The following is a 23,766-nucleotide window of genomic DNA, read 5'->3' on the forward strand; positions in this document are numbered from 1 at the left end:
TACAAAAATAGGTGGACACAATGACAATACTACAAATGTGTACTATTTAACAGAAATAGATGGCCAAAATGTCATTATTATTAATGTGTACTGTTTTGGTAGAGAAATAGTTGGACACGATGTCAAATTTACTAGGGGGTGGGGGGGGGGGGGGGGGTTTATGCAACCATCTTGTAATCAATGTATAAATGGCACTTAGAAATCGAATTTCGATCTGAAATTTTGAATGAGTAATCCTTGGTTGGTCTATTTTCCCTATATCGAACAAAAAGTTCGAAAAGTAATGGCTAATAGCTGGCGGCTCAGCCATTTAGCCATTTTTTTGGTATTCTCAATGCAAATCCATCACGAAACCTATCTCCACATGATACTCTTTGCTGCTCAACAACGTTTTAAAACGATTCTAGCTGGTAGTTGCTGTTACTAGAAATTTTAAAAAATGTTTTTTTTGTATCATTTCATATGATTTAAAGCAAAAATATGTTTGAAAAAGTTGATTTCTACGTAACTTATGACAGATTTGCCCTTAAAATAGCAACAAAAAAAAACAGCTAAACAGCTGAACCGTTAGCCGTTACTTTTCCAACTTTTTGTTCGATTTAGGGAAAATAGACCTACCAAGGATTACTCATGCAAAATTTCAGATTTTTTGGGGAGGGAATAAATTTCTATTTCTTTCATTACCTATAAATAATTACAGTTATGAATTAGATTTTGATATGTTTTCTCCCAATTCTAATAAAACGTGCCAAGTTTCAGATCAAGAAGAAATTACCAACCAAGTTGAAGCCAATCTCCAACTCATATGACAAAGCATAAACTTAGCTACCAAACCGAATAAGTTAAACGCAATATTGTCAAAGTTTACAACATTTAGCTGGTTAGACTAAATTGATTCAAGTGATAGATGTGATAAACAATTCAACTTTGCCAAAGAAAAGCAGTTCAATTCAATACTTTAAACTTAGATTAAAATTATGTTATGAAGTACTTATAAGCTATAATTTGTGAGAATATTAAATAAAGCTAGATTTTCCAAGAATAAATAAATAAAGATTTATCCAATGCTTAATTAAACTCTAGCAAGCTACCAGATGTATTTTGCTTTTCTTATAACAATAGAAACTCAGAGTAAACTGCATAGCCGGCTTATACAAGTACAACTTGATGCGCTACCGTACCCTTACTCCTAGAATCCAAGCTATTAAGCTACAGAGCTGTACTAATCAGTGTCCCAAAATCTAATTCAGCATGTATTATACAACTTAATATTTCTTATCAAGCATCCTTAAAGAGAGGTACAACTATAGAGGTTCCCATGTTCCGGTATGCTCCAGGGCCTCTGGAGTGTCAACCGGTGCGAGTGTCCCCCTAGGGCCGCGACCAATGGCCACAAATATACTAGCATTCTCTAGGGCCTCTAGAGTGTCATCTAGTTGCAATTGCTTGTACACAAGGTTCTCAATTGCATTTGTGTCGTGCGTTTCAGTCCCTAAAGCTCCAAACGCCTACAGATAGCTGTCCTTTAATCTCTAGTAATTTAGCAAAACTTAAAATATTTGTATCTACTATATATGTAATTGCTAACCACGTTGATTCCTAACCCTCAACTAAGAATGATTCTATTTTTGCACTTGAATAATTCCTAATCAAGTTGGAGGAAAGAACTCCACTCTTTACTAACGTTTTCCAAAGGTACTAGGGCTTTCTAACAAGCTTTGATATTAGCAACTACTTTGAATTTCTAAATAAAAGGAATCATCAAAGTATTTTTTGAAGTTACTTTATACTTAGACAATATAGTAGCAAAGGTCCTTTAATAAGTTGTACATGTAGACTATCATAACCTAATGAATATCAACTATATACATAATCACTAATCACGCTATTCCCTCCGCAGGAATAACTCCGCTCTTTACTAATCGCTTCCAAAGGTACTAGGACTTTCTAACAAGCTTTAAATTAGTAATTATTTTGCTTTCTAAGAAAAAGTCTATTAGATAAAGAATATTTAAATAATAAACATTCACCAAGATAATATAGAGGCAAAGGTCCTTTAGTAAGTTATGATATGCTTATAAGTTAAGTTTTTAAATTAGTTTTACTTTTACTCTTAAACTGCTTAAGTAATGGCAAAATTAATACAAAGACCTAAGTGTTGTAAACACTTCCACGCGAAGATCTCCTATTATTTATTAACTTTTGTGCAATAAAGAACTGTTGTCTCACAACTTCAAGTTCAAATTATTCAATATATACCAAAGTGAAAAATGTACTAAGTGTTTATTGTTTATACTTTATTGTTGATTAAATGTGAGTATCATAGTTTAGTATTGTATTCTAACATAAGTATAATAATGTTTTTTAAGTTACTTTCAATTATTTTATATAAGGTTAAATATGTTTTATGACAGTTAAAACATATCTTTGGATTTGCAAAGTGTAAACCATAAGTTCTTAATAAGAAAGTAAACTTTAAACTTATAATATTTGATTCTTTAAGATTTTCTTTACACTTGACATGTAATTGTTTGTTATCCAAATACTTTGAAAAATAATCATCAAACTTCATTATGTTTTGTAAATTTACAAGTCCAAAGATATAATAGTTAAACTTAGATAAATTTGCTAAAGATAGTTTTTTTAAGCAGCATAAGTATATGATTTTTCAGAACTTAGACTATTTCTCTAGTTTTGAGCTTCATTTGATTTTTACAAGTCCCAACAGGGAACTTGTAAAATTTCTATAAATCTCAATAAGAGTAAAACAGAAATTAAGATAAATGAAAAATTGATACACATAAAAATAAACACCATTCTAATCAAAACTAACAGAATGGTTAAGAAAAGAGATAGTATACAGATAAACACATTAGATAGGTTAAACATTAAGAGATACAGAGGTTAAATAAAAGATTACGAGTGAATGAGTGTGCAAGGCTCATTAAAAACCAGATACTCTGCTGCTCTATTTATACTGAGATCTTAGAATGTTCTAGAATTTAGTTAATGGCATAATCTGATGCAATCCTAGCTTTTTTGTGCAATAAAAAGTATAACAAAAACTTCTACATCAGTTTTTGTCATATAATAAAGAAGATTCTGGAAACTTACACATGATGCAATATTAGCTGTTTATGTATTAAAAAGCATAATAAAAACTTCTACATCAGTTTTTGTCATATAATAAAGAAGATTCTGGAAACTTACACATGATGCAATATTAGCTTTTTATGTATGACAAAAACTTATTCATTGGTTTTTGCTTGTATAATTAAAGTGTTTCTAAGAACATTCTAGTATCTATATACAATTACATAATACAAAATAATGATGAAATTATTGAATCACAGTAAATAACTATACTCTTGTTTCCTACAAAAAGTCTAGAATATTCTAGATATAAAACACAATTATATAACTTTGAATTGTTGTGCAATCCTAGTTTTTGCTCTTGTAAAATTGTAGCAAAAACTGCACTTTCTGTGGGAAACTCAAAATATACTAATACTTGGTTTTTTTTTATTTATTTTAAAACTACAATTCTTTTTATGTTTTTTTTTATTTTTTAGAACTTTTTTTTATTTAATTTACTGGACGTTAGTCAAATTGATTTTTGTGTATTTTTTTTAATAAAAGTAAATCATCCTTCCCTCTCTGCATAAAAAACAAAAAAAATTTTCAATTGACGAGGGTGAAATCATTTTGTCTATGTTTCAAAACAAGGGTAAAAATTAGAGCAGGAGTCAGTCTCAGGATACTTCCACTTGGAAGAGAGACAAAAAGTAAGTTGAATCCTGAGTCACTGAACAAATTTCTGATATTGACCAGAGATAAATCCAGAAACCTATCAACGTTCATTTTTCCCTCCCCTGAGAATTTAGCTCTAATCTTTGAGCGAATCTCGTCCCTTGTATGGGGCATCCAAAAAATGTCCTCAGGGAAATACCCATACAATTTGAGACACTGGGCACTCATGTACCCAGAGTCCACGAGATATAGCTCTTCCCCTTGACTAAGAAGCACATTCAAGTCTCTAGGATTGTCCACTGGTACAATCCCATAGACCTTATCCACGAAGGTACATGAGTCAAGAATTTCCTGATCCTGTGCTCCAAGGCAAATATATTGGGAGCTGGGTATTGTTGTAGGACAACCATACACTTGGATCAGGTTTGTCTTAGTCTCATACAACTTCTGGTAATAACTGCTTCTATAGTGCTGTCTAATTATTAATTGATTACTTTCACTATCTTTAGCATTAGCATTAAAGAAACAATAATGGGGTGGAGGTGGTTGAGCAAAGAGATGGATATACTTCTTAGTCATGCTTTGTAATGCTGGCCTAAACCCCCCGCTACTTATACTTGCCTGTTGAACTCTATGGATTCCCCAAGTTTCCCTAAACCTACTGAGAAGATTGAGTTCAACATTATTCTCATCAATTCTGAGCATGCAAGGAAGTATAGCTGCTCTTTTTTCAACTGCCCCTGTGAGTACAGCAATTTTATCGTAGTAGAGATTGTGTTTGAACAATGTTTCACTATCTATGTCTGTCAACTTATAATTAAATTTTTGTGTACAAGCTAAATAGGGTGATAGAGCATAACTTGCTTTAAAAATCAATGACGTGTTTGTGATTTCTGACAGTGTTGATTTCTCAGAAAAGGGAAGTGAGAAGTAAAAAGGTGAGTAAAGAGCCCGCCTATTCTGAATCTTTCTTTCAAGAAGATTTTTCTCAGCTGGGGTGGAAAAAGACGTATTACAGCTATCGCTGATGAGGACAGGGAAGGTTTTTCTAATCAATCTTGGACTATCAAACTCCTCTAAAATTTCGAAGTCGTCGAAATCTTCAGCTACCTCATACGAATTTTCACTAACCTCCTTGTTCTCTGACTCTCCCTGACCATTCTCCTTGTTGACAACATGATGACCGTTTGTTGTTGCAGGTGTACAGACCTCCATGTCTTCGGTCACATCTGAGGCTTCAACAACTGCTCCATCCTCTGTATTCTCACCAACCTCATCAGCTTCTTTGCTTTCAGTAGGGTCACCCTTATCCTCAGCAACCACTTTAGAATCTGATGTAGCAACGCTGTCTTCTCCGTTGCCAACGCCCACAACTTCGCCTCCATCATCAAGAATGGTCTCATCTCCGTCCACCACGATGATAACTTCAGGTTCCGGTCTCTCAATTATCTCTATGTCTACCTCCACCTCCTCCTCTCTCCGGGTCTTGGAGGCAGATTCTGAGGAACTTTCTGAGCCTGAAATTCGAAAAGATTTTAGGACCCAAGAAATGGTTTCAACTCCTTTTAAAGAAGTGAAATTGGATCCTCTAACCACTTATCTACCAAAAGTTCCTACCACTAAAATACCTTTTCCTAAACTCAGTGGTAAAGTTACAAATAAGCGAAAACTTAAATCTGGTCCTCAAACCCAGGTTGGAAACTTTTCTACAAAAACTTATAGTTTACCAAATATTCCCAGTTTTACCCCAAAACCGAGTCCTGCCTATAACAAATCTATCCACCGTGATTATGGTTTGGCTGCCAAGAATTCCTATCAGTCAATTTATGAAATAATCAGCAGGTAAATTTTAAAAGAAAAAAAATTGTTTTACCTATCATTTTTAATAAAATGTATTTTTTTTTATAGCCCAGGTTATTTCTCCATTTTGGTTATTGGTGGTACAATTCTAGTGGCCCTATTTCTTATCCTAATATTACTTGCTTTGCTTGCATTGGGTAAGATTTTATTTTATGCTATTTTATGAAATTAATTTGCAGACTTTTTTATTGGGTGCGAACGATTTTATAGTCTGTTAGTCTATATAGATTATATATATTTATGATACTATTATCAAAAAGATCAAATTTCAATTTTTAAAATGGCCAATATTGATCGCGTGTGTCCAAAAAATTGTAAGAATAAGATGGAAAAAATAAAATTAAACCAATAGATATTATTTTTAGACTTTAATTTGGTTTATTTTGCTTTTGTTATATTTTCTTTTACTTTAATTAAATTTCCTTATTCATAATGTCGTCTTCGTGTATAGGTTTCGCGATTTTCATTTTTCAAACTTCATAATTATCAGCGGCATTCTTAATTTCTATTGCGTATTTACTAGAACGGTTAAATTTAAAAGAAAACTTATTATTTTTGTTGTTAATTGATTTTTTATTCGTAGGTCAAAAGTGTACTAAAAAGATTAAACGGCGTTCCCAGCAGAGTCAAACGGCTAGCTCAAGAGTTCATCGTGCTACCCAGAAAAACCTTGATCCTACCAAATATTTTAATACTACTAATTTTGGCCCCAATTTGTCTACTATCCCTCCTGACTCTGTTGTGAATAATCTGCAAAAATCTTTTTCAATCTAAAGTTTACTTAGTGTTTCCTATTGTTCTTGAGATAAACTAAATTCATACTTTCTATTACAGTTTAGAATTTTCATCTCTTGTGTAACTGAAAAGTACCAACTGCTAATAAGTTTTTTTTTACAGTAGTGTCAACAAAACAATTAAGCCCTGTAAGAACTATAAAAAATTGCCAACCTATGTTTTAACAAGGCGAATCCCCCTATTATACAGTTGTATATTATCCCAAAAAAAATGTTCTTTAAACACTATTATCTCTCTACTAATATTATCAATGCTTAAACTAATAAACACAAACATCAGTATGTATTATGCTTACCTATATATCTTTACTAATAATGTCAATAGATAAATTAATACCTATAATTATTGAGTTTAGATTTACTTACCTATTACTGTAAAAATTTATGATTTCAGATTTTTTTTACAACAATGAGTATTCCGGATGGAAGTTCCCAGATAATTTTAAATAAGATTAAAACAATTCTCAATTCCCTTCTGCAAGAAGAACGCAATGAGGCTACGACCGATAAGTTATTCCTTGCTGCTGTTGCCCTTGGACTTTTGGCTCTCGGGTAAGTTTATTATTTTATTCTCCCCCTCTATTTCATTACTAGAACCAAATCCCCTTGCTCCCCTTTCCTCTCTTAAATATTTTAATTCTGACATTTGCTTATTTGCATTCTCTGCCCCAAAACTGCGTATGGTTAATATTTTTGGATAACAGCTTTTTAGAAATATCATTTGACCTATTTTTTCACCCTTTTGGATGACATATGTTTTCCCTGATAAGTTATGAAGTATGAAATAAACATTACCCAAATAATCAGGATCTATGATCCCACCAGTGCATATTATATTTTTTAAACTTAAACTTGATCGCTCCCTAAGCATAGTAAAATGACTTTCGGGTGCTTTAATTTGGAAACGCAAATCTATTTTGACGCAATTTCTTGGTAAAATCTTTATTAATCCAGGACTATAAAAGTCCAGACCTACAGATAGCTTTGTAGCCCGGGTAGGCTTTTTGATACTAGCATCCGAAGTAATTACAGCTGTCATTTTTTTTAGAACGGCGGCGGTATTGAGACTATGTTTTAAGAAGAGAAGGCAAAATACTTCCCAACCAGGTAAAGTTTTTTTTATCTCCTTTCTAATATGTTAATGACAATTATAAAAAATATGAGTATAGTAGTATAGATTATAATTAGATTTTTATTTAGTTTATGGTATTGACAGCTGTTTAAAACCCAATATTCGCTATAAGTGATGTTACAGGGATGTAAATATTCTTTAATAATCATTTAATATAATTTAGTTAAAAGTCTTTTTATATTTTAGATCCCGAACGAGATGAGAGCCAAGAACTAGAGTTGCGTCACCATCACCAACAACCCCCTCGGACAAATCAGGCGATAGAAATGCTGCCCCAACCCCTGAGATAAATCTAGAGGTATATCAAATAAAGCTTTTATATCTTCTGAAAGAAATTTTTATTTTTACTTTTATAAAAGTCATTCTAAACTTAAATAAACTTTGATAGACAGTAGGCTATTTTTATTTGATTGCATAGAATCCCTGCTAATTATTTATAGGTGTATTAAACTAATTATTAGCTACCTAATTCATTAAGTTTTACTTCGCTTCTGTAACTTTAATATACTAAAATTTTATACTAGGTTTTTGATAATTAAATTTCCTTAATTCAACTGATTTAATTTACTTCCTTCTAATTCACTTTAAACTCATCAAATCTTAAATACCCTTTCTATAATATATACTGACTTTTTTTTCTGATCATGTATACTTTCAGATATTAAAAACATAAATTCCTACCTAATAAAAATTTTATTTATAGACTCGTCTAGCGGCTGAACTGGAACAGTCAAGAAACCCTTTCTTGCTGCCCGTGAATAGAGTAAGAAAAGTTTTCCTTATAAAACAAATCTTAACTACAGTACCTAGCTTACTATATGTGTAATTACAAATTTTATAAAAGTTTTACAGTATTTTAAAATTAAACTTTTCACCTATTATTTTCTAACAAATTATTTGGTAAAGCTAGTATTGTTTTTAAGTTTTTAAAGTTTTTCATTAAAGTTTTAACTACGTTAAGAAGCATTCCCCTCTGTACTTGCTTAGCTAAACGCATATTAACTTCAATGTATTCAAAAAATGTTGATGACTTATTTAAATCATCAGTTTGCTTATTCTTTCTAATGCAATGTTTACTTTTTTCCTTATTCTTTAAGTTACTAATTTTCTGCATTAATCTTAATCGGGTTTGTTGAATAAGCCATAATAAAATTTCTTCCATGAGTCGTAAATCTATATTGGAAGCTCTAACTATAATTTCATCCCTGCCCCTTAAATTAGAGGAGTTATTTCTAACTATAAGTTTATAGTTCTTTAGTTTGCACATCTTAAAGTTTTTTTTTACTAAAAATTATTTCCTTATTACAATAAATGAATGCTAATCAATTTTAATTTTGTTTCAGATGGTTCCAAACCCCAACATACATAACTGGTAAAAACTGCTTTTGGACCCACCTTTTCGGACTTTCAACTTTTGGACTCAATCTGTGATAAAAATTGTGATATACAAATTCAAAATTCTTTAAATTTCAATATACATAACTGGTAAAAAAAAACTCTGCTTTCGGACCTTTTTTTCTTCGGACTTTCAACTTTTGGACTTAATCTGTGATAAAAATTGTGATAAAAATATACAAATTCAAAATTCTCTAAATTTCACCACCAAAAATCTCATAAAATTAGTGAAAAAAAGTTTTTTTTTTAATCAAAAGAAATTCTTCATAAATTGTAACATTCAAAATTCTCTAAATTTCACTACCAAAAATCTCATAAAATTAGTGAAAAAAAAAGTTTTTTAAATCAAAAGAAATTCTTCATAAATTATAACTAAACATTTCGGTTTAAAGTTTCTGGCTTAAGTGATAAATATTATTTTTTTTAACTACCTCAATAATTCAAACATAATAAACTACCTCGTGTCTTTTCGTGATATTAAGTAAACTAAGATCTCAAAGTTTAAATACTTATTATTCTATTTTCTTATATAATTTGGCATGTATAATAAAGATTTCAAAATTTCAAAATTCCTCCATCAAATTCTTACAAAAAAAAACAGTGATAAAATTATAAACTATGTAATTTATGAATAATGTTTTGTTTTAAAGTTTTTGGCCTAAATAATAACTATATTTTTTTATTAACTACCTCAGAAAATTCAATTTTGATAAGCTACCTTATATATATTTTTTACTCAAATTTATACTTTAAAAATTGTAAATAACCTTTTGTTTTAAACTTAAACTAAATCCTTCAAAAATTGTAAATAATATTCAAACTTAATTTAAGTACAGTGTTGTTTTTTTTTAAAAACGTGATTCTTCTTAACAAATATTTGACCTCCTCAGTGGTAAAAACTTATTATCTTTTTTTAAATTAACGCAAAACTTATAACTAAATGTTTCAGTTCAAGCTTTCGATATAAATTTTAAGTTCCTTTTAAATTTAAAATTCCAATCATACAAAAAATGTTAATTATGTAATAATCTTTTAATATACATCTTGTTTATAGGAAAAGTCTTAGTCTAGATAATTAAAGAATTAAGTTAAACCTGCTAATTGGATAAATATGTTTATAAAATCTTGCTTCTTGATAAAATTTTCCCGCTATAATTATTCAAGATCTTTTTTCTGTACTTCAATTCTATTTTAATTACCTTTTTATATCCTAATATATCTTAACCTAATCTTAATCTAACAAACTCAATATATAAAGTCTTATTCCAATAAACTTAATTAAACTTTCTTTTGGGGAGGCATTTAAGTTCAAACTAATATTTCTCTTACACTAGAATTTAGTTTTTAAAGTATTGTCCTCTCTCTTTCTTGTAGCATTTGTTAAGATCTTTACAACCTAGGTGTATTCAATCTTAAGTAGGTGTAGATATTCTACTACAGCTAATCAATTTAATGATTATTATATAGTTGATTTTCATTTTCGAGATATGTGAACAATTTTATTTAACTAAAGGTCTTTACATCCTGGTGTATTTAACCTATAGATAAATGTCATTCTTTTGGTTAGGTATTCTTTTTGCCATTTTTAGAGGGAATATACTTGGGTTCCAAAATTGTACTGCTTAAAGAAACACCAGAATTTATACTTTCATTGCCTCAACATATAAGAGTTTAATTAAGATGCTTAAAGGTCCTCTATATATATCTATTTATTTAAAGTTTAAATTTTACTTTAATAATTACTTAGAAAAAATTCTTTTTATGTTTTCAACTGAAACTCAACAGTTATTATATTTGGAAAGAAAAACTGGCTTTGTTAAATTTAAATGAAATAAACTTTCCTATATTGCTCTTTAATTTGCTTAAGATCATAGGGAATATTACATTAAAATATTTTTCTAATTTTACTTAGGAATCTACAATTTCAAACGTAAATCTAAAATCTTTTAATTAGGAGAAAAAATTAAAGGAATTTTAATAATTTTTCAAAAAATTTCACTATGCAAAAATTATTATAAAACTCAAGGCAATAGTTCTACAATTTTGTATTACATATATCTAGTTCTAGACTCCTTCCTAAAACATAAGATCCTATCTAATGTAAGCTATATACTCTATCTTATAAAATTTATTGAAAATTTAAATGATATTATAAAATAAAGCCTACCAGAAAATCTCTTCATTCTTTAATCACTTAAAGTTTTATGTTTCACCGACAAAAGTTTGTTGTAGACATAACTGCTTAAATAATTTTTCCGCCTTATATATTAAAACCAAAATATGATTGAAACAAAGAAAAGTTTTTATTTGTAGTCTCTCTTTAATCGAGCTCGGTCTTTAAAATTCTATTACAATGTTGAAAACACATATGATATTAGTTTTAAAGTTACTCAATATTTTCTGAAAGAAAACTTTTAATCGAAAGTCCGAAAACACTTAAAACTAGTTAATAATAACAGTTGTTTCCATGTATAGGGATGAGATACACTTTACTTTGAACATTTTAAATGCATTGGAATGAGATACACTTTACTTTGGATATTTTAAATACATAAGGATGAGATATTTTCACCTTGTTAGATTACCTATTTTGATTCAACTGGTTTTTTTTTTAATTATATTTTATATTTCCGAATAGATAATTTGCTTTTTAGGTTATCGACTGGAAGAAGAATTCTACTGGAAGGAGAATAACAAATGGTTAAAACATTGTTTTAACTAAAAGTTGTCAACCCCCCCCAAAAAAATATTGTAAAATTTACTTTTAAAACTGATACTTAGAACCACTGTTCAACTATAACATTGCTTAAATTTTAACGTCTACTTCTAGATCTTAAAGGTATTGTTTCCAATCTGTTTATTATAAGTTTTTTAGAACTATTTCGAGGCTTGTAATGTGCTTTAATTTTTTCATATAATTCCTTGGATCCAACTCCCAAAAACGCTATTGAGGTAAACACAAAAATATTAATGAATATCTGATAATATGAATTTTTGAAGTAGTTACTTATATGTTTAATAATTGTAGCTTGTTCCAGATTACTTCTGGTATTATTAACTTTTAATTCCAATAGATGTCTTTGATCAGATGTTAACGAGGAAGAAATTACTTTAAAATTAGATTGTCTTTCTATTACCACATCTCCTTTGTGAGGTAGATTAAATTCCAATTTCCCATTAAACATAATATGTACCGGGTAATTTGAACTATTTAAATCCTTTTGAAGCCCTAACACAAATGCTTTACCTATTTTATCATCATGTTTAAAAAGCAAAATTCCCTCGTTTGTTATTTGAAATAATTTTGTGTTGCTAATAAACGGACAATATTGAATAATAAGGTCAAATTTCTTATCATTTATATGTTTCAAACAAAAAGTTATAGCTTCATTTAGTCCTAATTGTTTTTCATCTTCAGTGATAAATTTAGCAATCTTTTGGTTTTCTGTATTGTAGTAATAATAAGCATCCAAAGAAATTCCCGAGTATGGTATTGCAATCAAAGAATTATATTTAATTTTGTTTGATAAAATATTTAATTCTAAATAGAATGTTGGTTTACTATCAACCAGACCTGATCCTATAAAATTGATATTTACTAAGTCAGAGTGTTTATTTTCAGGAGTCAATTTTCTTCTAAGATCATTTGTTACAACCCCTTGGAAACAATATTTGAAAGTTACAATCCAATTTTCCAGAAAACTTATTAAAATTCTTGCAGGAATATAGAGATTATTAAATGTAAGATCTACCCCTCTAATAAAAGTATTATCTTTTCTCATTGCTTCAGTTATGGAAGGTATAGGTTGAAAAGCTTCCTTTAAATATTTTTGATGCATTTTAAAATTATCCAAATGAAAAGATTGTTTATTTTCATCTATTATATAATTTACTTCGAAATCTGAGTTAATTTGTTGATCTAGAGCTGTCATATGGGAAATTATTATATCAATTTCTTTTGATAATTGGTCATATCTATTTGTAAGTACAAGAAATTTATTCAGACTAATAGCTATATTTGAACCTTTTGCTTCAATTTCAGCATTATTAGTATTTAGTTCAGTTTTTAAATCATTAAAAGATGTTCGGAAGAGTGTGTTTACATCCTTCATATTTTGGTTGTAGTCAAAAATAATCTTTACCACCGATTTAGTCGAGTCTAGGTATTTATCTCGGTTTATTTTTTCATGATAGAAAAAATCTATCACATCTTCTGAACATGAAAATGTTATGAAAATAGCCAAAAATATGATGTTCTTCATGATGAAAAAGAATTTTTTTTAAAAGCCAAAAATGTTGTTTGCTGTTATATTGTTGCTCGTATAGTAAAAATAATTATATTTAAAGCATGAAGTAATCTAAAGGAAGTTTAAAATAAGAAATTGACACTTGTCATTGTTCATCTCTGGTTTGTGTTTAATAGATATACCACAAATAGAGTGATCAACAAAAATTTTAAATTTTATTTTACTTTAATAGAACTAAATATCTTAAATATCATACAATGTATTTTATTTTCTTACTACATAAATTAAAACCTTTATTATTACTTAAAATTATAAAACTAAAATTTTGGACAGAAATTTAATTAAATTAGACTTAAAAGTAATGAACCTACTCTATACTTTTTGTTCGTCTGTGTGTAAGTCAAACGTTATTTGTTTTGGTGTTTCTCCAGACTTTTCATGATCTTTTTGCTTTTGTTTTATTATTCCTTGTAATTTACTTCTTGTTATAGGCATTGAAGTCTCATCAATATCATCATTTAAAATTTGGTCCTTTATTTCACTATCTGAAATTAAATTTTCAGGTTTAGGTTTGTCAAACTCATTTATTGAATCAATGGTCAATTTATCCAATTTTTCATCATTTTTGAATAATTCAAAATTTAAAGGTGCTGATGAAATTAATTTCTTAATTTCTTCAGTGGTTAGATTTATAGGTTGCTGTTGAGCAATTTCTTTTATTTCTTTAGGTAAATCCTTAAATTCATCAGAAAAAGGTATATACTTTTTGAAATGATTAAATGGCCTAATTATGGTCAATTCATCAACAATTCTAGATATCCAGGCTGAAACTGGATTTACTTTTACAATAACAAAAGGTTGAGGATGATAATATGTTTTAAGAGGTTGTGTAGTACCCAATATTTTACTCATATCCTTTACAAAAATTACATCTCCTACTTGGAATGATCTAGTAACCTTATTTCTATTGGCTTTGTCAAGTCTATTATCTCTTTCCTTTGTTATGAAATGTCTCACGGAATCTAGATTTTTTGTTAAACTTAATTGTTGTGCTTCAAATGTTTTTACACTACGAGAAATTATAGGGTGAAATTTTGGCACTAAAGGATTATCTAGGAAACATTTACTTAAATGAGACTCTGTGCCAAATACTAATTGATTAGGTGTAAAACCGGTTTTTGTTATACGACTGGAATTATGCAATTGAGCTATTATAGATGGTAAAAATGTCCAATTAAAATTAGGTTGATTAGATAATACTTTTTTCATTATTCTTTTAACTAAACCCACATAACTTTCCGCTGCTCCATGTGACATTCCAGAAAAGCTTGATGAATAAATAAACTGACACCCTAAAAGAGCTAAAATTCGTATTGTTTTATTAGAACTAAATAAACCGGCATTGTCGCTAAAAACAGCTTTTGGGTGGAAGTGAACCCATATATGGTTAACAAAGAGATATAAAAACTCATTTGCTGTTTTTGTAACAACAGGAAGTAGAATCATATAACCAGATATTACACATCTTGCCATTAATATGTGATTAAATCCACTTGCTGTTGGTAAACCTTCAATTAAATCCATATGTATGCATTCTAAAACTCCAGCTGTAAGAGGAAAAACTCCTAATTTATTTGATCTATTAGGATGATTTGTTAACATACATGCTACACATATACTTGCATATTTGTAACATAATTTTTGTCAATTTGGATTATAGTAATTAATCAAATTGCTAATCATTTTCTTAGGACCACCATGGTTTACAATGGTATGCACCATAGCTATATATTTATCCAATAAACTATCTGGTACATAAATTCTAGGGATTTTATTAATAAATTTAATATATAAAATTCCTAACTGTAAAAAATAAAATGTGTTCTTATCTTTATAAGTTTTATCTTTACTGGTTACACAATTGGTATATATTTGTGTATATTGTTTTTGCTGCTCTTCTATTATTTTATCAGTTGTTAATATATCTTCTAAAACTCTTATGGGATTAAATACTGCCCTAGTATTACGCTCGGCTAGATTGTTAGACAATGCTGATCCAAAAACTTTGGGATCTAGTTCATTTATTATTATGTCTTCTATAACTTTTGAATTATTTATTTTCCAAGTGACTTGAAAACTGTTAGATTTTATTTCTTTCCCCTTTTCCTTTCCTTTTGCAATATTTTTATCTCTTTTGTTAATACTTTCTAACTGTCTTTCTGTCAATCTTGTTTTGTCAACTTCAATAAACTGTGGGTTATTTTCAACCCATACACGCCAATCTTTTACAGTCATTGTTGTTTGATTAGGCATGTAATCATTTAAAGAATCCTTTACAATATATGGTAATTTAATGTGAGCAATTTCAGGCTTACTAACTTGAAAAACGCGACTCAAAAAATCCGCTGGATTATTTTCAGATTTTATAAAAACTAAACCTAAATTTGGATAATCATGTTCTATTTTAACTCCCCAATTATTAATTTTAGTATGGCTGTCTTTAACATCTTGATTATACAGATAATAAAGACATTTATTATCACAAGCTAATAATAATTCATCAGAATTAACCATTTTTCTAGTTGCTTGTAATGAACCTAAAATTGCATACAATTCTAGTTGCATAATATTAGTTTTTCTCATTTCTTCAGGAATTACTTTTGAGTGATATAAGATTATTTCAAAAGAACCCTTATGTTTACCTATATTATATTCTGAGTGCTTATTTAAAATTGTAGGCCTAACAATAAGATTCGAATTTTTCTCATACAATAAAAAGAAAAAAGGAGGTTTGTTTTTATCATTATTAAATCTTATAAGTTTTTTACCATTGAATTTATTTGTTGCATTAATAAGAGTTACAGGCCTATGTAGTACATTTGAAAGTGCGCTAAAAATGTGTAATCCCGTATCTATTTTAAGTACACCTTTTTTAATGTCCTCTAAATATAATTTCATACTTAGCTTATTACCTTTATGTTCAGTATCCAGAATATGGTTATACATAATATGTTCTCTAATATGTTTTTGTAGGTCAAAACAAATACTCTCAAATTTTGTTACACAATTTTGAAGTTCCAACATAAGTTTTAAACATACGGATAAAGAGATCTTAAAGTGTTCTTGATACCCTAAGGTATCATCATCCAAATATTCATACTCAGGTGGATAATTACTCTCAAGATTTATTAAATAATCCTTGATTGTTTGGTTATCTTTTTTAAGAGGAACTGGTTTCACTGGTAATTTTAAATCAAAAATAATTCTATGGGTAGGATCGTCTAAATATATGTAAGATGGAACAAAGTTTTTTGAAAATTTTGCTGGTACTATTTGTGCTAAAACGCAAGAGTATTGACTATACCTTTCACTTGCAGCATCAGTAAAAAGTATTTTAGGTACACCTGGTAAACATATTTTTGAGAATAAACAATTTTGAGTTAGCTGTTTCTTAAGTTCCTCAAATTTTTCTCGATGTATATTATTTGGATTATATTTTCCCAATTTAGTACTAGTAAGAGGTGTTAGATAATGAATGTTTCTTAAAACTTGAAAATTTAAAGTATTTCTTAACCAATTTACTTCACCCAAGAATGATTTCATGCCTTTGGCACTAGAAGGAAAAGTTTTCTCGTTTAGTTTTTCGACCCTTCTTGGATCGACCATTAAATAGTTATTACTTATAAGCCAGCCTAAAAAGGATATTTTAAACTTACAAAGTTGACTCTTAGCTACCTCTAGTTTAGCTCTATGAAATGCTAATCTAGAAACAACCTTTTCTACTAAATCAAAGTGTATTTTAATTGTTTCCTCATAAGTACGCCCAGCTTTCGAAAAAATAATTATATCATCATAGAAAATTTCTACATTAGGTATCCTATCATTAATCATTATTGGTAGTCCTTTTTCATTTAATTGTATTTTACCATTTTTATCTCTACTTGGGATATGATGTATCATTACATCGCAAAATCTAGCGAGAGCATTTGGAGATACAGACATTCCTGTAGCTAAAGTATTGAAAATGTAACTCCCCCACATACAACTAAATAGGGTTAATTTTTTGGATTCTGGAGTCAGCTCTATGCTTTGAAAAGCTGACTTCAAGTCTATTGAACTATAACAATGTGCTGAGTGTAATCTATTTAATATCATGTCAAAATTTGAGATTGTTATTGGATCTTGACTTATACATTCATTTAAAAGCTTATATGATACTACTAATCTTGCAGCTGAATCCTTTGAAGACCTTTTTACTAAAAAACATGGTGAACTAAAATTTGGTATATCATCCCCAGTAAGACTTGCTTTCGATATTACTTTTAATTTACATAAATAATCTAAGACATCCCTCAGCATACTAGCGTCTGCAGAGGATTCATATATTATCTTTTTGTTTTTAGGAAGTACAATATTTTCTTTTAACCTTAAATTAAAATAACCTATAGTTTTGGATAAATGTCCCCTATCTAAAGAATGACGTGAAACTATTTGTGGATATTTATCTATAAATATATTTTTAACATAAGGCCAAATTTTAGGATCATAATTACTTTCTTTAATGATATCTTTAGGAGTGTCTAAAATAGAAATTGGAATTCCAATACCTTCTGGCTGAAGATCTTTTTCTTTAATATCATTCCAGTTTGGTTGGAATCCCATTTGTACTGACTGTTCAGAATCATAATAGTTTTTAAGATCATAATTTGGTATTACTTTTTCCTTAATAGGATAGCGCTCATCTGTTAAACTAACATTAGGATCATTTACATTATTGTTTACTGCTGTATAATCAGATAAATCTGGTGAATGATTTGGGAAACTAATATCTACTTTATAACATTTTGACTTTATTTTAGAATCATTAAAAATTAGTGGCTTTTTTATGACAATGTTTTTAATTGAGACCTCTTTATCATCTGGTAATCTACATTCAGACATAATAGATACTTTATCTGTTTTAAGCCTTCTCATAGATCGCTTAATATGTTTAGAATTATCTTTAATGGGATACAACCTATATTGTTTATCAAATAAATCAATTGTTGCTTTAATTACCCCAGAAAAAGTTTTATTACTTAAATTTTCAACTAGAGCATTTACTACATACTGGTACTCTTTATAGTGTATTTTTGTTACAGTTGTAATTATTCTTAACCCATCCATTTCATCATATGGAACTTTATCTTGAGAAACTATTACTTTATCTTCGACTAAATATTTAGATGCTTTTGAAATGACAAAATCAACTTTTACTGTTTGCATACTTGAAATCTTTTCAACTACCCCATAGGCTGTGTTGAGCTCTAGCTCTGTAGCATAAGAACTAGTTATTACTCTATTCCCATATTTATTACGTTGAATTACTTTAATAGTATTTTCAAGACTACTAGGCATTAGTATAAGACCAAATAATGTTTGCATTCTTGAAGCAATAATAAAAGGTGATTCAGATGGAAATTGATCAAATTGATCAACTATCAAAAATTCTATACTAAGCACTGGCCCCCCTTGTAAAAACATGGACATATAAACTGAGCCAATAACATCAATCTTTCTATTTGTTATACCAGATACTTCATAATTACTTTCTTTTATTAATGACAATAGATCCTGTTTATTATGTTCAGAAAAAAGTCTAGAAAAATATGAAAATCTCATAATACAGGTATCAGCTCCTGTATCATACATGCCTGATGCTTGTTTAAATATTGAATCTTTAAATGATAATTTACATGGTATATATATTTTTCGTCCAATATTTACAGAAATATCAACACTTTTCAATTCCCCAGAGGGAGGGTTTTGAAAAGGTTGATTTTTAAATTTAGACATTTTTATTTTAGGCTAAGTTACCACTCAATTGCTTATCGAGATGCCTTCTCTCTTCAGCACTAGGATATCTCCATTTACCTTGCATTTTAAGTTGCTTTGCAACTGGCCTATTAAAACACCTGTAAGATGGATGATATAAAGTTTTACCAATCTCTTTTTTACAAACAAGACAAGGTTCGGAAGTGGGAATTGTAAATTTTATAATTCCTTCATCATTTCTCATTTCATAACAAAGTTTGCTGCCAGCATGAGTGTTTTTACCACAAAAATTACATCTTAATCTACCATTTACTTCAGTATGAATTCCATAATCTTTGCGGTTAGTATTATTATCATTATTTCTGCTATTGTTTATTTTAGAGTTATCTTTTAAGGGAATGAAATTGGGATTTTGTTTTCTGTGGTCTCTATAGTTACTATTGTTATTATTATTATACTTTTGCTGATTGCCATTATACCTATTACTTGTAGGGTTTGTATTGTTATAAGACTGAGATTTAAAATTATGATCATTTCTTCTCCCTAAAAAATTCTGCTTATGATTGATCTCTGATATTTTTGCGCGCATATTATTTCTTACAGAAAATTTAGGAACAGGGATATCACTTGTTTTTAAATTCTCACTCCTACTATATCTTTTCCTATTATCATCCCTTCTATAATTTAAATCAATAGCACCTACATACTTTCTAAGTGCTTGCACTACTTCAGCAAAAGTTGGGAATCTACCTAACTCTGTAATTAAATCTGCTCTAATCTTTAACCCATCATTGATTGATCCATAAGGTAAATTTTTTAATAAATATCCAATAGCAGTTAAATTATAAATTTGAGTCCTAGCAGGCTCTCCATGTTCCAAACAAGCTCTTTGACATAGAGCCATAATTTTACTAACAACTTTATTAAATGTAGGATCCTTAGGCAAAACAAAATTCTCAAGTTCTAATTGGGCATGCTCAGGCCTCAATCTTGTATCATATTTAGTTAATAACGCGTTATAAATTTCAGAAAGAGATATATTTCCATCTACCATTGTAGCTACGCTATCATATACTTCTCCTGTTGTGCATCTTAGGAGTGTTTCTTTAAATGTATGCTCAGATAATTTACATTGAGCTTGTGCCGCATTCATATTTCTTAAAAATTCTACAACGGAAGGAGTGCCAAAACCGCTAAATTTATGTCTAGTAGGAAAAGTGTGATTGATTAGACCTATCTTTTCATCAGAAATAACTGAAATAGAATTGCAATCAAAACTTGGGGGGAAAATTGTTTCAGCATGATTGATATAGTTACTAAAAGTTTTTTCTCTAACATGTTTCTGTAAGGCCTCATTAACACGTTGTTCTACTAGGTCTTCAATCTTACCCACTCTCCTACTAACATTATCATTAATACTAGTTTCTAAGTCCTTTAAATGTTCATTAAAATCATTAACAGTTTCATCTACTGATTTACCTTTAGGTAGATTTGTTTTCTTATTCAAATCATTTATTTGAGCAGTTAATTCAAGCAATATACGGCCTAAGTTATTATCAATAGTATTATTAAACTTAATATCTTGCTTTAGTATCTCAACAGTATCATTCATATCATTGACTAAGTCTATGTCTTCTGCATTTCTAGACATAACTCTTTCAGTAATATTAAACTCAGGGCTAGTTTCATCTTCTACTAAATCCTGAGAAGAGATTGGTAAACTTTCTAAGTCCCCTTGTCCATCGGACTTAATAAGACTTGACATATTTCTCAAATAGTCAATATCTTTTTCCCTACTTTTACTACGTTTTCTTAGTGATTTCATTTTGAATAAGTATAAAAAGATCCTTAATAGATGTTAAGATATGACTGACTAAAACCACTATTGGTTTAAAAATTGTAGGGTCAAAAATTAATAAAGTAATAAAAAATATAGATGTTAATGAAATTATTAAACTTGAGATACAAATATAAAAATTAATTTTGCTGGCTAAAATTTCTTTTTAATTAAACTTGAGATACTAAATTTTAAACTTGAGATTTTAAAATTTGAGATACAATTATAGAAGTTAGTCTAACTGATATAAAACTTCTTATTAAAGCTTATTAAAGAAGCTAGTCTAGTTGATATAAAACTTCTTAAAGGATTCCTCCCAATTTTTCTTTGGTACAATAATGCAAAAAGAAACCTTTACTCAAAACTTGCTGCAGACTTATTATACAAATGTAAAATTACTCTAACTGATATCAGAACTTATTTTAAGATTCCTCCCAAAATTTTTTTGGTACAATAATGCAAAAAGAATCTATCTCTAAACTTGCGGACTTAAAAATGGAAATATATAAAATTTTTATAATTGATATAAAACTTATTAGAAGATTCTTCCCAAAAATTTCTTTTGGTACAGTAATGCAAAAAGAATCTATCTACACTCCTTTTTATTTATCTTACCACCTGTCTGGTACTTATGATGAAGCAAAGAATATATCTCTTGTAGAAGTGAATCAAGCAATAATTTTTCAGATATATTCTTACCAATTTCTAAAAAAATAAAAGTTATTGCAGAGACTACACTCTAATTTAATTTGTATGTTCTAACAAATTAACTTAATCACTATTGAAAAAATTATATATGTAAAAATTTTCACTTCACTTTTTAGTTATATTACTTTGCACTTGCACTAATAACCTTCTGAATCTCTGTATAATGTAAAACCTGTTCAGCTTTAGTTTTTTTTTTGATGTAAAAAACAAACTAATATGCACCCCCTTCTACACCAAAAAAAAATATTGAACAACCCGATGTTGCACCAAATGATATGTTTTCTCCCAATTCTAATAAAACGTGCCAAGTTTCAGATCAAGAAGAAATTACCAACCAAGTTGAAGCCAATCTCCAACTCATATGACAAAGCATAAACTTAGCTACCAAACCGAATAAGTTAAACGCAATATTGTCAAAGTTTACAACATTTAGCTGGTTAGACTAAATTGATTCAAGTGATAGATGTGATAAACAATTCAACTTTGCCAAAGAAAAGCAGTTCAATTCAATACTTTAAACTTAGATTAAAATTATGTTATGAAGTACTTATAAGCTATAATTTGTGAGAATATTAAATAAAGCTAGATTTTCCAAGAATAAATAAATAAAGATTTATCCAATGCTTAATTAAACTCTAGCAAGCTACCAGATGTATTTTGCTTTTCTTATAACAATAGAAACTCAGAGTAAACTGCATAGCCGGCTTATACAAGTACAACTTGATGCGCTACCGTACCCTTACTCCTAGAATCCAAGCTATTAAGCTACAGAGCTGTACTAATCAGTGTCCCAAAATCTAATTCAGCATGTATTATACAACTTAATATTTCTTATCAAGCATCCTTAAAGAGAGGTACAACTATAGAGGTTCCCATGTTCCGGTATGCTCCAGGGCCTCTGGAGTGTCAACCGGTGCGAGTGTCCCCCTAGGGCCGCGACCAATGGCCACAAATATACTAGCATTCTCTAGGGCCTCTAGAGTGTCATCTAGTTGCAATTGCTTGTACACAAGGTTCTCAATTGCATTTGTGTCGTGCGTTTCAGTCCCTAAAGCTCCAAACGCCTACAGATAGCTGTCCTTTAATCTCTAGTAATTTAGCAAAACTTAAAATATTTGTATCTACTATATATGTAATTGCTAACCACGTTGATTCCTAACCCTCAACTAAGAATGATTCTATTTTTGCACTTGAATAATTCCTAATCAAGTTGGAGGAAAGAACTCCACTCTTTACTAACGTTTTCCAAAGGTACTAGGGCTTTCTAACAAGCTTTGATATTAGCAACTACTTTGAATTTCTAAATAAAAGGAATCATCAAAGTATTTTTTGAAGTTACTTTATACTTAGACAATATAGTAGCAAAGGTCCTTTAATAAGTTGTACATGTAGACTATCATAACCTAATGAATATCAACTATATACATAATCACTAATCACGCTATTCCCTCCGCAGGAATAACTCCGCTCTTTACTAATCGCTTCCAAAGGTACTAGGACTTTCTAACAAGCTTTAAATTAGTAATTATTTTGCTTTCTAAGAAAAAGTCTATTAGATAAAGAATATTTAAATAATAAACATTCACCAAGATAATATAGAGGCAAAGGTCCTTTAGTAAGTTATGATATGCTTATAAGTTAAGTTTTTAAATTAGTTTTACTTTTACTCTTAAACTGCTTAAGTAATGGCAAAATTAATACAAAGACCTAAGTGTTGTAAACACTTCCACGCGAAGATCTCCTATTATTTATTAACTTTTGTGCAATAAAGAACTGTTGTCTCACAACTTCAAGTTCAAATTATTCAATATATACCAAAGTGAAAAATGTACTAAGTGTTTATTGTTTATACTTTATTGTTGATTAAATGTGAGTATCATAGTTTAGTATTGTATTCTAACATAAGTATAATAATGTTTTTTAAGTTACTTTCAATTATTTTATATAAGGTTAAATATGTTTTATGACAGTTAAAACATATCTTTGGATTTGCAAAGTGTAAACCATAAGTTCTTAATAAGAAAGTAAACTTTAAACTTATAATATTTGATTCTTTAAGATTTTCTTTACACTTGACATGTAATTGTTTGTTATCCAAATACTTTGAAAAATAATCATCAAACTTCATTATGTTTTGTAAATTTACAAGTCCAAAGATATAATAGTTAAACTTAGATAAATTTGCTAAAGATAGTTTTTTTAAGCAGCATAAGTATATGATTTTTCAGA

General features: G+C 29.0%; 3 protein-coding genes across 6 annotated transcripts in view; all 3 read right to left on the bottom strand.

Moving 5' to 3' along the window:
- The window catches only part of LOC145303785 (protein lifeguard 1-like), a 60,861-nt gene extending 39,357 nt beyond the window's left edge, over positions 1 to 21,504 (bottom strand). For all 3 annotated transcript variants that reach the window (XR_013873815.1, XM_080145397.1, XM_080145398.1), the window contains exon 1: positions 21,480 to 21,504. The gene's annotated coding sequence lies outside the window, so the exon portion shown is untranslated. The remainder of the gene's footprint in view (positions 1 to 21,479) is intronic.
- Positions 1 to 23,766, bottom strand: part of LOC145303783 (GH3 domain-containing protein-like) — a 107,426-nt gene that overhangs the window by 6,796 nt on the left and 76,864 nt on the right. The gene's annotated exons all lie outside the window — the stretch shown is intronic.
- LOC145304335 (uncharacterized) lies at positions 3,682 to 21,898 on the bottom strand. Its single transcript, XM_080146203.1, has 3 exons — positions 21,895 to 21,898; positions 21,448 to 21,534; positions 3,682 to 5,267 (listed from the first exon to the last, which is right to left on the bottom strand). Exons 1-3 carry the CDS (start codon positions 21,896 to 21,898, stop codon positions 3,682 to 3,684), a joined length of 1,677 nt encoding a protein of 558 aa, XP_080002329.1.

This window comes from Acartia tonsa, chromosome 13 (assembly GCF_053477335.1).
Source record: "Acartia tonsa isolate MP-2025a chromosome 13, ASM5347733v1, whole genome shotgun sequence".
Classification (NCBI taxonomy): domain Eukaryota; kingdom Metazoa; phylum Arthropoda; class Copepoda; order Calanoida; family Acartiidae; genus Acartia; species Acartia tonsa.

Coding starts and splice junctions, on each gene's coding strand:
- LOC145304335 (XM_080146203.1), bottom strand. Junction 5,268..21,447: donor TCATCATAAGTACCAGACAG/GTGGTAAGATAA, acceptor TTCGAATTTCAG/GCTCAGAAAGTTCCTCAGAA.